Genomic DNA, 18,577 nt, shown 5'->3' on the forward strand with positions numbered 1-18,577 from the left:
GCATTGAATAATGCCGACATTTTTTTGTTTTAAGTAATTTTTTTAATTTAATTTCTGTAATATAGAGGAATGATCAGAGACACAATAATGATGAGATTAAAAAAATGTAAATTACTTAAAACATTCTCCGTACATACATACATGAAAATCTTTACCGCAAATTCTATTTAAAATTTTTCATAAAAACTTTTTTAAATATTTTGAGTTTTGGTTAGATGTTTATGACCTTTAATTGTTGCAAAGTAAAAGACTTTAAATGAAGAAAAAGTCCATGTTCTTCATAAAGAATTTTCTATATTTTATTATAGAAAATTTTAACATACCTTAGAAAATAAGCAATTTACACCAAAATATAGTGATTAAATCATTTGAGTCCATCGATCTATATTCATCCGATTGAATACTTCTATTTCTGCCCGTTTTTTATACATACGCATTGCAAATTCTGATTTAAGCGTTTTGATTTTAAGCACATTTTGCATACTTCGTCTCGCATCTTCAGTTATAGTTTTAAAGAAGATAAATTTTTCAATAAATAATTAATTGCAAAATTAAGGTTAATTGATACTTTCGTCCTATAATTTGAAACAATATATTCTTTTCACTTCAAATTTATTTACTTTTATATTTGTTTTAAGAATTCAAGCTATTCCGGTGGTACTTTGCAGACAATTTTCATACATATGTTATACGATGGTATGCATTTGTATGATACCATGAGACATTTTTTAACATTATTTTCTTTGTCTATACAATAAATTGTGTGAGGACTTAGAAATTATATTTAAATTATATTGCCATGTTCAACTACCAAATTTTCGTTAATGTCGATTAAAATTTTTCTTATTTAAAAAAATAAATTCTTTAACGCAATCGGCTTAAAAGTTCATGAAAACATTTTGTTCTCATATGCATATAGCAAAAAATTTCATTAATAACGAGTGGCGGCAAACGCATATACAGGAAAAATTCAATCGCTGTTTTTCAATGCTATGTTGAACTTTTGAAATATACAATTAAATATTATAATTAAAAACATGAAATACAACTTATTTTAAAACTTTGTTAAAAAAAAACTCCAAAAGTAGTTATAAAACGAAAACAACGAAAAAAAAAATAAGGAAAAATTGAATTACACAAAATTTTTTTGGGAAAAGAATTTTCCTTAAATGAATGCAGTTTTCCGCAGACCTACCAGATAAAATTAAAAGTCTTTTCCCTCATTGTTATTGTTTTTTTTTCTGTTCAACTCATTCTTTTTCTTTTTGTTTTTTAATTTAGATTTCATGTTGCTTTTTGGTTCTTTATTTTTGAATATCCTTTTCTTCATTTTGAAAATTGAAGATATTTTTGGAATCTGTTGGAATATTAATAAAGAATGAGAATTTAAGTAAGGATAAAGTTATGTTAAGACAAAATTGATATGTAAATTCTATTCTATGTATGGTAAAAATGGAGTAGAGAAAAAGAATAATAAAAGATTCCTCAACAATGAGAATAAAAATTGTACATGACAAAAAACATCATGTTTTACAACAATTTATTTAATAATCGTATATGTGAATGTATGCATTTTAAAATCCAGCATATAGTAAAGGAGATGCAATATTTATGAGAATATAGTGAAAGAGAGTGAGAGGCAGAAATAAGTACTGATATTTTTCGTTTTAATTGTGCATAGGAACGTGCATTTTCCTTAATAAATAAAATATTCACCAAATTATATAAAATTTTTCTCAAACTTTTGCATACAAACTGTTGCGGAAAATAGTAATGCGGCAACGGAATACAAAAAAGAAGATCCCTTAAAATGGCCTCTTTCAATAGTTCTTCTATATTCCTGTATGTGTATGCAAATATGCCTAAACTTTTTATTATTTTTGAAAAATTAAAATTTTTTTCTTAAAACATTAATAGTTTCTTGATACTTCAATTATTTTTTCTACCGAAACTTTAGTTTGTTTTGTTTTCTCTTCCTGGTTATTTGGAAACTTAGGTTTTCTGTATATTATTAAAAAGTCACTGAAAATGTTCATTATACTGACTTAATGTTCATTATGCACTAAACCTTTCCTACAAAATTAGAGACCTCTGGAAGTTGTACATGGTAATTTCATTGTAATTTCTATTATTAACCAACATATACATACATATATGAACCAGAATGTTTAGAATAATGTATTGATAATATACAAATATGATTTTGAATCAAAGCTATAATTTTTATATGTATATTAATTTTGTTATACCGATTTGTTAAATACATGAAGTAAAAGAAATCTTCATTGAAATAAGTAGTTTAATGAAGAGCTTGGGTTGTTTTTGTGTGCACAATCAATTGAGTCGCCTAGAACACAACATCATACTTTAAAACTGAAAGCTAAGCACAAAGAATAAAATTTCCCCCACAAGACCGTACCAATCAATCTTTATGATCAATATTGTAAATAAATTTAAGAATATTTAAAAATCTATGGCAATATTTTAAAAATCTATGGCAATAAAGTTTCAAAGTTGCAATTAAATGTTGCCATAAAACATGAAATATCTTAACCTAAAATGATATTCGTATTATTCAAAATAGACAAAAAAATATAGGTTTGATGACAAGTTTTTAGACATTTTTCTCACTTATTTTAAATTTAATTATAATTTTCCAAATTTATTATTTTTCCTGAAACAGATTTTAAAAAAACTGGTATATAACATAGTATTAATTAAACAAAATAGTTTTTTTTTTCTAAATGACCCGCTAAGAAAGACAAAAGCAATTCTTTTTGTTTTTAATTCTCAAGGAACGCTTTATATCGAACGACCTTTCATTGTTATCTGTCCTTAGTGTAAAAATAAATATTGTAAATACAAAAAAAACAAAGATTTATTAAAAATTTTTTTTAGGTAACGGCAATCAACCAGGGGGTTAATCTAAAAATTTTTGAAATTTTTAAAATTTTAAACTGGAATTATGCAAATATTTATGATTTTGCTATAATAAATTAAGAAATACTATTCAAAAGTGATTCAATTTTCGATCCACAAATTGCTCCTCAAAGACGGATTTTTAAATCAAAACGTAATACAGGCACACTTATTTACTCTAATAAACAGAACATGTACAATATGTGCTACTTATTTACACAAATATATGTGTGGCAAAAAATTAAATTAAAAATCAATTTATATAATGATTTTGTAAAAAAACAATTTTAATTTCAGAAACTTCAGCATAACACTAAAGTTTGAATTTTCTACAAAAAATCTTTGTCCTTTAAACTTGTTATAAACGTAATTTTTATTCATTGAATTTTTTTTAAAAATTTCCTTCTTCAGTTTAGCTTGAATAGTGAAAAATAAAAAAGAAATTATTAGCGTGTTGCTTTGTTATAATAGAAAATTTCATTGTTGTTTTATTCTGCCCGTCGCTATTGTAGTTGATTTCAGAAGCATCCAACAATTCTTTGCTATTTTTTTTCTTTTACATTTTTGTTAGAAGCATTTTATCTACTTAAGAGCATCAAAAGAACAGAAATTAAATACGGTTGTTAGCTTTTACGTTATTAATTTTTTCAACGTCTAGAAGAAGGATATGTTTTCGAATTAAAGCATAATTTAATAGACTTAAAAATAAAATGAATTTTCATTACAAATAAAATTAGTACTATGTTTTTTTTTTTGGAATTTAAAGGAGACAATGAAACTATTTTTTGGCGCCACTTCAATAATATTTTGAATAATGTTTTTGTAAAATTGCTTGTGTTGTTTTTACTCTTGCATCTCATGCGATGCATGTGTCTTTTAATAGTTGAATAGAAGATGATATAGATTTAATATTATTATTTTAAATTCCATCGAATTTATGAAAAAATTTTTATACTAGAGGTCTGCGTTCTCAAACTTAAATAAGTTCAAAATTCTTTTAGAAGAATTGAATGAAGAAATATTTTCTTACAAAGCTTAAATATGTATATTAGTTTACGGTTCTGCCTCAGTCTGTTATATATTTATTCATACAATAAAAATGAAAGCAGTCATCATCAAAAAAACTATATAATTTTCAAATCAAAAGTTTAGCATCCTGGGCTTTTGTTTTTCAAAAAGTCTAAATAATAAAATTTAAATTTCATGTAGATTACCATTTTAGGATAACCACGGCTGTAGTCATCATCTTTTTCGGTTTGTTACATTATATACTGTTCGATGTGTTTCCATTTGGATTAATTTCATTGTTTATCTAAATTAATTTCATAAAATATTTGTTTTCAATACCACCGGTGGGAGGATAGCCGACCCAAGTGCTAAGATTCTTCCTTCTGAATTTCTTTTTTAAGTTAAACTTACACAATATTTATTTTAAGAGCTATTGTACAACTAATGAGCGTACTTTACCTTATTGTACAACCTTAATAGTATCAAGTATTAATAATATAAGTATTAGTAATATCTTACCCCTGCTATTTTACAAAAAGGTACATTTCATCGCATATTATAATTTTTTTTTCCATAAATTTTTTAGATATCGCAGATAGTTTGAAAAAAATTGCTAAGTGATTTTCAAATATAATTTTTCAAAAAATCTTCATTTTTTTCTTCTTTTCATTTCATAGAATAAGTCCGAAGCCTTGGCATTCGATTGATTGATACACTAATAATCTTTCTTTTTTCTTAATTTTGCCCCCCATTTTTTTTATTGACAGTGTCATATCAACTGGATTATCAATAAATTGGAAATGTCAAAAAATAATTTCATATTTACTTTTATCATTTTTTAACAGAAATCACTTTAAAAAAAAGAGGACAAGAGGAGTTCTAAGCTGTAGCAGAATACAGTTCCTTGGAAAACACAAAAATAAACCAGAAAACAAATTAAATATCAAAATCAAAAATAAGAAAAGGGATTCTTAAAATATTATTTATCTTTTCTATATCTTTAAGACATTTAAAAGTTCAAAAATCAAAATCTTATGAAGGAAAATAAGAAAAAAAAAAACAATAACCACTATGATAAAATATAGGGTTGGTTGATGGTCACCATTAAAAATGTACAATTTAACTATTTCAAAAGTAAGTTCAAGAAAAAATTCTTAAGATCCAGTTAATTCAAAAAAAAAAATTTTTTTAAGATTACAAACACAACACAACCTATTTCATATTGCTTTAGAAACTTTGACAAATATTTCATAAGGAAATAAGGTATTTGAGAAAATAAATAATTATTTAATTTGGTCTTCCAGAGACTGCCAAACTAATGACAACCGATGTTAATTAAGACAACTTTAAACGAACAGAACAGTTATTAGTGGATAGAAAAGCAAGGAATTTTCATGTTTAGTACACGAAAACTTTTCTTGTTTAGCACTTGTTTCTGGCACCTTTATTACTGGCTCCTCTATTTTTTTTTAGAATTGAAAATTTAAATTTTATCTTTATTCACTATAGTTCAATATAAAATATTTACATAATTTTACGAATGGGAGAATCCTCGTAGACGCTATTAATTCAGCCGTTGCACCATTTGGAGCTTTTTACATATGGTCCATGTTAAAAGAATATTATGTACTTGTTTGTTTTGTAAATTTTGTATTCCTGGTTTCACAATTTTTTTTTTTTTTTGATTTTGAGGTTTCTTTAAATGTTCTTAATTAAGGTTCTTAAAATTAAGTATTATAAAAGAAATAACCATCCAGTGTAAGCGGTTACCTATTAATTTTATAAAGTTTTCATAATTTTCCTTTGCTCTTCAGTATTGGTAACTAAAATTTATGTATGTATGTAAATTTTTAAAAAAAAGGATATCATTTTCGTTTTACGGTTGAATACTATGTAAATGCGTCCATTTTTTCATAAATGCATGTGTGTATGTACATTATGTGTAAAATTATCCGAGAGAAAAAGTTATTATTTGGTTATGTAATTAAGGAGACCTTAATCAACCCTATTTTTGTATTTTGTAATTTTTTTCTTTAAATAAATAAATTGTACAGTTTATGATACCCATGTTTGTAAGTATAAGAGTAAATAAATGGCTTAAAAGGGTATCTAAAAATAATAGAAAAAAAATTGAATTATATTTTAAAACATTGAAAAGATGTTGCATTGAAAAGATGATTGAAATCGATAGTTCTGAGGCTTAGTGTTGGATTCTTAACAGACGCAGTAAGAATTCGTCAATTCCAGTTTGAGAAGCATGTTTTGTTATATTTCAAGACATATTTTTACAATTTTTGGGGTCGGTAAATAGGAACATGAAAATAAAGTATACAGAAAGAAAAAAGCAATTATAAATAATTTTTCCACATATTCTATTACTTACTGATTTATTGTTGAAAGAGATAAAAAGAAAATTTTCACGATTTACAATATTTACCCGGTCAATTCGTTGCTTTTCACAATAAAAGCGGTTGATAATTATATAATTTGTTATTATAAGTTCGACAATAAATTTACAAAACCGAATGTATGATATACGTAGGCCTAAATATATGTACATTTGTATAAACATTAACATTTATGTTTATTTAAGCATAAGATATTTAAGAAAAAAGAAGAAATCATTATATTTTCATGTTCTGGTAATTATTTTGTTGCCGTATTTGTTGCAAAAAATAAAGAAAAATTTTCTTTGAATTCTTCTTAAAAAGGGGTTTTCAATTGAGGTTTTCCTTATATTATAAAAAACCACAAAATAAACTCTTAAAATCTTAAAGGACTACACATGAAATGCTTTTTAAATTATATTTCCCATATATTAAATTTTACTAAAATTAACAGAAAAAAAAGAAAGTTAAAATATAATCAAAATTATATTTTAATTGTATTTCGTACAAATCTTGCCTTTCTCCAAAAAACAAAATTTATGTTACTTTTCATATACTTATGCTCCAATTCAATCTATTGTTAGCTCTTCATCATTACATCAGCTCTTCCAAGTTTTCCTTCTGCTATACAGCCAACTCCGAAACTGCTCCCTAAGTCGCGAATGTACCCTATTCTATGTAAAGACTTTCCCATGACAGAAAATTTCTGCATACCTTAACAATTAACAAGTTATAATCACGCTTAAAATTTATCTAAAAAATATATACTCTATCATGTAAATCAGGAAAACCATTATCTTTTTATAATAAATTTATACAATTATTATTATTATTATTATTATTATTATTGTTATAGTTTTATTTTTAGTCGATATAGGTTTTTTTGTAATATTACATATCTTTTTGTTCAAATTTTATTGAATAGTTCGTATAAAACGTAAAATAAAATTTCTAAACATTTGAATTTCTTTCGTTTATTTTAATATTTTTCATTCCTAATGAAATCTCACAGATTTTACTGTTTTTTTTTTCTGCTGCTGGTTCTGACTCTAAATGATTCCCGACATTCTTACAATCAGAGTTTATTTTAATGAATTGCAAGAGAATATGAACGGCACTTTTATATTCACCTTGTTCAGCTAAATTATATGGTGTTAAGTTATTCGAATTTTTGAGATTATTTTGAATATTTTCAGTTTCACATAAAATTTTTACAATTTCGGCGTGACCATTTTGTGCTGCCAAGTGCAACGGAGTATTTCCTTTGGAGTCCTTGCAATTAATATCAATATCTCTAATTTGTAGTAAACTTAAAAGGCAATCGCGATGGCCTGTCTCAGCAGCTACATGTAAGGCTGTAAATCCGTCGCAATCTTTTGAGTTTGGACCTGTGTTGGCTTTCGCCAAAATTTCAATAACGTCTATATGATTGTTTTGAACTGCTAAATGTAAAGGAGTTCTTCCTTTAATATCTGTAGGGTTTGAGTTTATGCGCTCTCTTAATAACTTTTCTGCAATAGATTTATATCCATATTGCGCACTTAAATGTAATGGTGTTAAGCCTTTGCAATTCATTGTATCAAATTCGATAATTTTATTTTCTAATAATAATTCAACAGTTTGAATGTGTCCATTTTGTATTGACCAATGTAATGCAGTATTATTCTCTGTGTCTTGTGATTTAACATTAACTTCCTTAAAACTAAGCATAAGTTCAATGACACTTGTGTGTCCATTCTGCGCTGCCATATGAAATGGTGTTAATCCGCTAATGTTTTTAGAATTTACGTCAATTCTTTTAGTTTTGCATAATATTTCTACAATTGCGACATGTCCATTTAAAGCTGCGAAATGCATACACGTATTATGCTCTGAATCAATGCAATCAAAATTAATTCTTTGGTCTTGAAGAAAAATTTCAATAATATGCTTATGACCATTTTGTGAGGCCAGATGTAAAGGCGTATATTCTTCAATCATTTTACTATTTGGTTCTATGCTTTCAAATTGGAGTAGATTTTGTGTTATTTCTTCGAACCCGTTATAAGCCGCTATATGCAATGGAGTAAATTTCAAATTACCTTTAGAGTTAACGTCGATAATCTCTGCGGCATCCAAAAATGCACGTGCCGTTTGCTTATGATTACTTTGAATAGCGAGGTGCAACGGACTCCAATCCAAAAAATTTTTACAATTAACATTTATACTTTTCTTAGAAAGAAAAATCTTTATGATACTATGATGTCCATTCAATGCTGCTAAATGTAATGGCGTGCAATCTTGGTGACCTTTTAAATTTACATCAATGTTTTCAGAGAGAAGTAAAATTGAAATAACTTCTACATGGCCATTTCTTGCAGCTAGATGCAAAGCTGACCATTCCTCGGAATTTTTTAAGTTAACGTCAACCTTTTCATGTTTGATTAAGACTTCTACAATTTCTTTTTGACCATTAATTGCTGCAATATGAAGCGGTGCCATACCGTCGTCGTTTACAGAGTTAATATTTAAATGTATGTTATTTACCAAAATCTTTACAATTTCAACATGGCTATTTATTACAGCTAAGTGTAATGGTGAGTTATTTAAATTATTATTCAAATTGATATCTACATTTATTCTGTTTAAAAACGTTTCAACAATGGCCTTCAAACCATGTCTAGCTGCTAAATGCAAAGGTGTATCCATGCAAGAATCTGTTACGTTGATATCTACTGTATCTATTTCTAGCAATGCATGAACTATGTCTTCTCTATTTACTTGTACTGCTAAATGTAAGGGAGTCCAATCCTTAAAGCCCTTAAAATTAACGTCAGGGCTTCCTTTCAATAAAGAAATAACAGCGTTGATATGCCCGTTATACACCGCCAAGTGTAATGAAGTCCAATTTGCACAATTTTTGGTATTGATGTCAATACTACTATTTTCTAATAAAATTTCAATAATGTTTTCGAATCCTTCTTCTGCAGCCAAATGCAAAGCCGTGCATCCATTAGAATTTTTAATATTAACTTCTATATTTATAGTTTGAAGCAAATTTTTGACAGAGTTTGCGTGATTATTTTGTGAAGCTAGATGAAGTGCTGTTTCAGAGCACATGTTCTTTGAATTCACGTTGATATCTTTAAACATGGACAAAATTTTAATGGTGTTGGAAAAACCAAGATTTGCTGCTAAATGTAGTGGAGTATAACCTAAAATATTTTCAACATTAATATTTATGTTTTTAATCTCAAGGAGTTCTGAGACAACTTCATCATAACCATTATAAGCTGCATAATGTAAAGGCGTACAATTGTTGCAGTCTTTACAATTAGCATCTATATTTTGTTCTTTGAGTAAAGTTTTTATCATATTTTTGTCATTATTTTGAGTAGCAATATGTAAAAGAGATAAACCTTTAGAATTTTTTTTGTTAATATCAGCTTTTCTAATTTTTAATAAGTATATAACTATATCTTCATAACTATGTTTGACAGCTAAATGTAATGGTGTATCACCTTCGTTTGTAGTGCTGCAAATATCTACTTTCTCGTTATTTAATAAAGCACGAACAGCCGCTAGATTTTTATTTTCTACGGCTACATGCAGTGGAGTGTAACCATCAACATTTTTTAAATTAACATTAATATTTTCTGAATTTATTAACAAATTGATAATTATGGTGTTACGTGATTGTGCAGCTAAATGTAATGCGGAACCGTAGTTGCAAACAAAATTAACATCAATATTTTTGTTTTTTAATAAAATTTCAACTATTTGTTCAAATTCACTTTCCACTGCCATATGTAACGGTGTCGTTCCTTCGCTGCATTGAGAATTAGTATTTATTTTTTCACTAGATAATAACATTTGAATGATCTCATTTTCTTGATTTATTACAGCAAAATGTAATGGTGAATAATTTTCTGGTCCCTTACAATTTACATCACAACCTTTTCTTATTAGGGCTAAAACAATGTTTTTATGTCCGAATACAGCTGCAAGATGTAATGGTGTAAGTTTTTCTGAATTTTTAGAGTTAATATCTGTGTAATTAAACCGAAATAAAATTTCAACAATTTTCTCATAATTGAATTGTGCTGCCAAATGTAAAGCTGTATTGCCATCTTGATTTTTTGAGCAAATATTAACATCTGAATTTTTCAATAAAATTTCTATAATATCTACATTATTATTTTGAACTGCAAAATGTAAGGGAGTCCGGCCTTCAGAATCTTTAGCATTAATATCTATGTTTCCAGTGTTTAACAAAATTTCAGTTATGTGTTTGTCCCCCTTCTTTGCAGATAAATGCAACGGTGTAAGGTTACCGTGACTTCCAGAGCTAATATTAATTTGTGAATGTTGTAACAGGAATTTTACAATATTTGGATAGCCGTATTGAACTGCATAGTGCAATGCGGAATAATTATAATCATCTACAATGTTAACATCTACATCTTTATATTTTAATAAACACTCAACAGCTTTTTCATGTCCGTTAATTGATGCGTACATTAAAGGTGTTATATTTTTTGCATTTTTATGGTTAATGGTACTTATTTCAGCATCTATTAGAAAACTTATAATAGCCGTATGACCGGAAATTGATGCCGTATGCAAAGGTATAGTTCGTGTATGTGATTCAGCACAAATATTCAAATCTTTATGCTTTCTTTGCAAGAATATTTGAACAAGATCTGTGTGACCATGTAATGCAGCAATGTGTAGTGGAGTATAGCCCTCATCATTTGCGCAATTTATATTTATGTTTTCGTTATTCAGCAAAATTTTTACAACGTCTTGATGATTATTTTGCGTTGCCAGGTGTAATGGAGTGCAGCCTTCAGAAAATTTAGAATTTATTTCTATGTTACTATGCTTAAGTAATGCTTTAACCACTTCTTTATATCCGCTTGTAGCCGCTGCATGTAACGCAGTACCTACTGTCTCATTTTTTAAATTTACATCAACTTCTTTACTTAAAACTTCAACAACCTCCTCGTGACCATTTATTGCTGCCAGATGTAAGGCTGTTAGACCTTTGTTAGTTACACAACATGTGTTGATTCCATTTGTTTGACATAAAATAAATACAACATCTTTATGACCATTTTGTGCTGCAAGATGCAAAGGAGTACAACCTTCGGAACTTTTATAATTTATGTTTTTGTTTTTAGTATAAGTTAAAAGAATTTCGACAATTTTTTTGTTGCCGTTACCCGCTGCTAAATGTAAAACTGTGTAACCATCTCTACTTACATTATTGAGATCTATATCTTTTCTTTGTAATAAAAAACTAATGATGTCAATACGATTATCCTCAACAGCATAAAATAAAGGTGTCCAGAGCAAGTTATCTTTTGTATTTATATCAAGGCATTTATCACATAATAATTGAACAATATCTTTCTGACCATTTTGACAAGCCAAATGTAAAGCTGTACAGCCATTTCCATCTCTAGCGAAAATATTAATTTTTTCAAAATTTAATAAAGCTTCAATAACGTTCTTATGTCCCATATATGCTGCCAAGTGTAAAGCTGTAGAATTTTCAAGATTTGGAAGATTGATATCTATGGTTTCTTGACAAAGCAAAATTTTAATTGTTTCCAAATGATTACTTCCGGCTGCTAAATGTAATGCTGTCCAATTTTTGTATCCTTTACAATTTACATCAAACTTGTGTTTTATTAAAATTTCTACAATTTCACTGTGACCATTTTTGGCAGCTAAATGTAAAGGGTTCCAAAGATTATTATTAGCACAAATTTCTTGTGCACCATTTTCTAAATCAGACATAAAATCGGATACATTATAGGCATGTAAAAAAAATTCAATAATCTCTTTGAAACCGTTAAGAGCTGCGAAATGCAATGCTGTGTATCCCAATTTTGTTTTAATAGTTGGATTTCCTCCTTTTGTTATAAGCATTTTTGTTATTTCTAGATCGCTTTTACAACACGATTTTTTCATGCATTTTGTGAAATTTCCCATTGTTACATGAAAACAAGTAATTCCAAAAGCATCTTTTAAATTTAGAAAGCCTGTTGAGTGGCTTAATGTAAAATTCTGGAGTATAGTTAATAATGTTCCTTTTTGTCGGCTTTTGACGGCATGATGTAAAATTGTTCGCCCATTTTTGTCTAAGTATGTTGTAATGTTTATAAGTCTTTCTTTAATACAAAAACTTAAAATTTTTTCACTTCCGAATTCAGCAGCAATGTGAAGTGGTTTTTCACCTCGAATGTTTTCAGCAAAGACCAAATTATTACTGAAGAGGAATTTGAAGGATTCTATATTATTACCTGCTGAGGCAAAGTGCAATACATTCCATCCATAAAAATCCCTGCCGTTAATATCGGCCCCCTCATTCATAAAATTTCGTATAATCTCAACTGAGCCATTCTGTACAGCTGAAAACAGGTTTAGTTGATTTGTAATGAAATTAAGACAATTTTGATGGTGTTCTTCGAAATGTGAAAGATTCAAGAGTGGTTGTCCAATAAAAATTTCATGTTCTGTTTTTTGAAAAATATTACAGGGACTCTCCAGAATTTCTAGAGCATTTGATACAATTGCCACTGAAGGATTTGCTTGTAATATATCAATTAAAGGATTTCCGTGAGCTAAATAGTTACGTAATTGCTTTCCGGTAAGTGTAGGAACATAAGAATCTAGAAAGGTTAAAATTCCACTATGATTTGAAACAAAATATTTCTTTTTTTCTAGGTAATTAAGAATATTGAAAAGAATCATTTCCTGTGCAGCTAACAAAACCTTGTTTTCCATTAATTTTTGTATAGTCTGCCATTTAGGCTGTTTTTCAATTGAAAATAAATGTTTTAACATTTCAAAATTTGTGAATAAATCTCTCTCAGATTTCTTTTCTTGTTCACAAGCAATTTGTTCAATTGCTTTTTTCACCTGTATTTGTACTTCAACTTCACATGTTTTTATAGCATTGAATATTTTTGCTGGATTTCCATCTTTTATAAATATATTTATAGCATTCATAAAATTTCGATAATTTCCTGCTGAAGAATTTAAAATTTCCACACAATTCTTCCAATCATATTCTTTGAAAAAACTCATAAGCCTCTTTTTAGTTTTCTCATTTAAGTTTTTTGCATATGTTTCCAATTTTTTCCCCCATTTAACGTTAATTTTTTCAATTTCTGAATCACTTGGGTTAGATGGCAAGTTTTCTAAATCAAGTAGATCATTTTCAAATTGCTCGTGTTCTTCCCTTTTTCGTTGTAAATAATTGTAAACTGTTTCAGAATTTTGTTGAACAACGAAAAAAAAGTTTTCGAACTGATCACGATTATTTTCTAGTTTACATTTAAGTTCTTTTATACCGTCAATTTTTCTAATTTCAAATTTTATAAAACGAAAAATTTCGAACAAAATTTCTTTAAATCGCTGATTTTTCAATCTAGAATTTGCGCTTAAAAATATATTTTGTACTAACATCAGAATTTGTTCAAAACGGTTAAAGTTTCTAATTTCTACTGTTTCATATGCAAAAGACTGAATTTCAAGAAAAATATTTTCAATATCATGTTCAACATTCATTTTATCAGTTAATTCTAGTACAGACAATATTTCATGGCCATAATTGGCATTTATGGATTGCTTCTTTTCTTGTTGAGTGAGGATTTCTTCAATTTCATTAAATAAATCGTTCTCATAAGGTGTTGGATTCTTTAAAATATTTTTGAAATCGTTTACCAATTCTCTAATTTTTTTTATGTCCTTAGACTTTTCATTGTAAAAATTTTTGTAATTTAATTTTATATTTTCAGTATTTACAAGTGTTTCGCATGTGCTTATATTATTTTTGTTCTTTGTAATTACTATTTTCATCAATTCAATTATTTTAATTTTAAGGTCATAATTAATACTATTTAAAGCATTTTCGATTTTAATCAGATCTTGTTTAATGTTCAATATATTTTCAGAGTTTTGCGACCTTAAATCAAAGGGCGTATGCAAATGGGATAATTGATTCCGTAACGTTGATACAATTGTTTTCATATTCTTTTCAAAGTTAAATAATAAGACTTCACACAAATCACTTGGCAAATGCGGTGAGTCTGATGTATTTTTTAAATATTCCCCCATTACTTGCAAAGCTCTCTCTACCGCTAAATGACCAAATTGTTGTTGATTTTCAAAGCTCATTAATGCCACTTTAACAAAATACTGAATTCTTTCTAATGAATAAATAGTTTTAAGTGCCTTATAGTCATAGAGCAAATTAATGTTTTCTGTGCCTAAATTACGAATGATGATTTGTAAGTTTTGTAAAACTCCATTTTTATTCCTCTCAAGTTTGCGTGATTTATAGTTCTTATCTTCAATCTCTAAATTTTGTAGCACATTTTCGAAGTAATTTAGATAACCCAGAATAATTTTTTTACTTAATATCGCGTTATAAAACAAATTAATTTCCTGATGTTGTGTGTGTGCAGAAATAAAAGCGATCAACGAAAATTCTATTTGTTCCCAAAGAATTTTGGCTTCAGTAGGTTTTAAAAATTTTTTAAGCAAATTAATGCTTTTGGCGATAAATACAGAAATATGTATAAATTTACTATCCACTTTTTTCTCTTCATTCGAGTATTCGGTATGCAATGTATCTATATTTTCCAACATGAAGTTTATACGTCTTTTGATTATATTCTTGATTTCTTCAAATGACGGATCTATATTTTGGAGTCCGCTTTTGGTATATGAAAGTCTATAAATCGTTAACTTATTTTCAATAAAAATTTTCATATCCTCTGATAGTGGTATATTTCTCAGTTGTAATTCTTCATAAGCTTTTGAAATGATCGTATCTAAATTTTGATGATTTTCAGCTTTTTCAAAACTATTATTTGAGTTTTGATCAATAAGCCTATTTAGTATTTTGATGTCATTTGAACGTATTGCAAAATAAAATAAATTGTTTTTCTTAATTATTCTATCCACTTTTACGGTATCATAATTGGGTTTATCTTGTTGTTGTTTAAGTATATAATTTAAAAGTTCAATTAGTTTATACTTGCAAGCCTGAGTAATTAAATCATCCACTAAAATTGTATTAGTTTTTAATTTTAATATTGAAATGCCCACATCAAGCAATTCCTTTATCTGTAGAATATTTCGTGACTCTATTGATACCCTCATATTAGAAAATAATTCTTTGTAAATACTTTTAATACTTTCTTCTTCCTCATCACCGAATTTTCTTTTATTTTCACTTTTTTTAATAGCATCCGGATCATCTTCACTATTTTCAGCAGGTTGGCTTTCACTGTTAAATTTAATTTTTTTAAATAATGGTTCGCAGTTTTCATGCGCATTATCACATGTGAACATTTGAAAATTACTACTCGAGGTTAATTGTGAATCGTGTTTTTGCAAATTAAAGCTTTTATCAAATTCATCATTGAATTTTAATTTTTTAAATATTGGTTCATTAACTGAAGAGATATAAATTTCTTTTGACGCTAAAGGGATGTTTTTACAAATAATATCTTCTAATTTTTGAAACTCCTCTTTTAACCAAAAAGACTCATTAAGCAGTAAATCTTTATGCTTTTCGGCCAATCTTTCATATTCTTCTCTTAAAGATAGTACCGTTGCGTTGAAGAATAGTTCTGCAATGTTATTGTTTTTATCATGACTACTGCTGTACATTTTTTCCTAAAAAACAAATGTATTGGATTTTTGATTATTTAAAATAAGTTTATAAAGGAATAGATGGTTTACGGCTATCATGAACTAAATATGCCTTTGATTATCTACACCAGCACCCGGCAAACTATGACCCGCGGGTCACGAAGTGACCCGAAGCATGATTTTATGTTACCCGCTTCGAGTTTTTAAAGTAACTTTCCAAATCTATGTAAGAAAAATAACAAAAAATTGAACGAAATTAAAGAATTTCTTATTTTCCAAACCAAATTTTGGATAAATGTTATAATTGTGAACAAACATTTTCACAAATGAAGTATATATTAAATAAAAACAAGAGTAGTTTGACTACGGAGCATTCTGATGAATGTGTCCGACTTAAGGTATCAACATACGAACCAAACTTGTCCAAATTAACTGCAACAGCACAGCATTATGGAAGTCACTGATTTTGAACTTATAATATTAAATATTGGTTTTGTTATTTTTTGATTTATTTTTATTATATGTGTATTGAATTTATTTCTGTTATGTTTCTATTTATTTTAATATATAATAAATGAATTAACTTTTCGTTTAACTATTCTTTTTAATTACTTTTTTATAAAATTGCCGCTGACCCGCTATGAGTTTAAAAAAATCTGATTTTTGACCAATTTTACCCACGACCAAAAAAGTTTGCCGACCACTGATCTACACCGTTTTGCTAAACCAAATTTTGAATATCTTCTTATAAATTTACATTTGAAAATATGTATTTGCTTTTATCGAGATATTCTAATTGGTTGCTTTTTTAAAAGAATTATAAAATTTTTAATTTGGCGTAATGGAGGTACGGGGTGATTCAAAAAGGTTATAATTATAATAAAGGTTTTAAAAAAGTTTAAAGCTTTAGAGAATGGTTATTATTTGGTTGAAAAATATGTAATACTAATTGATAATTGCAGCAATTAAAATCAACAAAAAAAGGAAAAATAGCTTCAACACTTATTATGTATATCATGAGTTCGTACAGCAGTTAATAAGCAATCGGGCTGCCTAAGTATGCAGCAAATTTATAATCAAATTAGAGAATAATCAAAAACAACTTGTCCACATTAGTTTGCTAGCACATGATTCGCATGTAAATAACAAAATAAAAAACATTTACATAAACTTTTACCTAATTTTTTCTCTCCCACTTAATTGAGCTTTTAAGAATTTTAATATCTTAGTGTGCATAAATATCAAATTTTAGTTTCAAATACTTAGTAAAAATTTTATATGATTTCAATCACTTATGATTAGCGTCCTCAAAAAAAGACAGTAATTATATTTGAAATTAAAAAACATATTTACAAACATTTCATCGTTAATAAAACAAAAACTTTGTGTAAATGTTGCTAATAAATTGAGCGATTGAAAAATATTTATGATTTTTTACAGTATGAGTAAACAGTCCAAAGATGTGAAATAGTGGCGAAATACTGCTTTGGCTTTCTTTATCTCTTTTGTCATATACTTAAAAATTTTAAAAAAGCTTTGAAGCTACATCATCACAAATCACAATATAAATATATTTTATGCCAATCTTGCCAGATTATCTATGTGTTTGTATGTATTATTCTTATAGGCGCATATATTATACAGTTTTTATGATAGCAAAGCTTAAGTTTTAGACGCTTTTATGTCGATCATTTTGGCTTTCTTTTCATTTCCAACAATAATTGGAGTAATTTTGAATAAAGTTATAATCAGTCATGTATTATGTATGTACATAAAATTGTGTTGTTAAAATTCCGATTTATTGTAAAGTTATGGTAATACTTGTTATTACCATAAAAAATTTTGTTAAGTTTTTAATTGATTTAAATAATTTCTTTTAATTTTACTCACATGGCATTTTGGCTATATGGCTTTCAGTGTAATTATTAAATATTTATATTTATGTATACATGTATATACACATTAATTATTTATCAGATCAAATACATACATTTATAAATATTATAGATTTATGTGATCTGAAAATATCAAAAGTTTAATAGGTACATATGTATGTATGTCCATAATGTCATGTTCTATTCCGCTGTTTATCACTTTCTGCTGTATTCAACCAAAATGATTTTATTAAATTGTAATGTTTAATTGCACTCACAATATTCTGCAATGATAATTTTGAAATATTTTTAAAATAATATTTATTTGGGACTGCCCAGGATCAGGAGAAATTAACGCCGCGAATTTAACTGCCGGCGGAAAACTAGTCTGAATTCCTATTTTACAGCTGGCGTTTTTTATTTAACATAATCTGTTTACATGTGTATCTTACATTTTATGTAAAAAGAATTTATCAAAAAGTTGTTCAAAATGTTTTTTTTGTGAACTTTGAAAAATATGAAAAAAGATGCAAAAAGTTCCAATTCTAAAAAACTTCAATAGCATTGCTGAAGCATTCGGTAGCATGAAGCATGAATTCAGTAGCATGAAAACTTTTATATCTTATTTTGAAGTTTTGCACAAAAAATATGATCAACAAACCTTCATTTTGAAGATAAATTTTCATTCTTGGTAGCGTTGCATGCCACTACATATAACATAAAAATTCACAGAAA

General features: G+C 27.3%; 1 protein-coding gene across 1 annotated transcript; it reads right to left on the reverse strand.

The window, feature by feature from the left end:
• Positions 1-7,187: 7,187 nt before the first annotated feature.
• On the reverse strand, positions 7,188-15,990 carry LOC129605233 (uncharacterized). The gene has a single exon (XM_055514856.1). It carries the CDS (start codon positions 15,984-15,986, stop codon positions 7,266-7,268), a length of 8,721 nt encoding a protein of 2,906 aa, XP_055370831.1. The 5' UTR covers positions 15,987-15,990; the 3' UTR covers positions 7,188-7,265.
• Between the last annotated feature and the right edge of the window lie 2,587 nt (positions 15,991-18,577).

Source organism: Condylostylus longicornis, unplaced genomic scaffold (assembly GCF_029603195.1).
Source record: "Condylostylus longicornis isolate FDR11 unplaced genomic scaffold, ASM2960319v2 ptg000013l, whole genome shotgun sequence".
In the NCBI taxonomy this organism is placed as follows: Eukaryota; Metazoa; Arthropoda; class Insecta; order Diptera; family Dolichopodidae; genus Condylostylus; species Condylostylus longicornis.

Coding starts and splice junctions, on each gene's coding strand:
- LOC129605233 (XM_055514856.1), bottom strand. CDS start 15,986: ATGTACAGCAGTAGTCATGATAAAAACAATAACATTGCAGAACTATTC.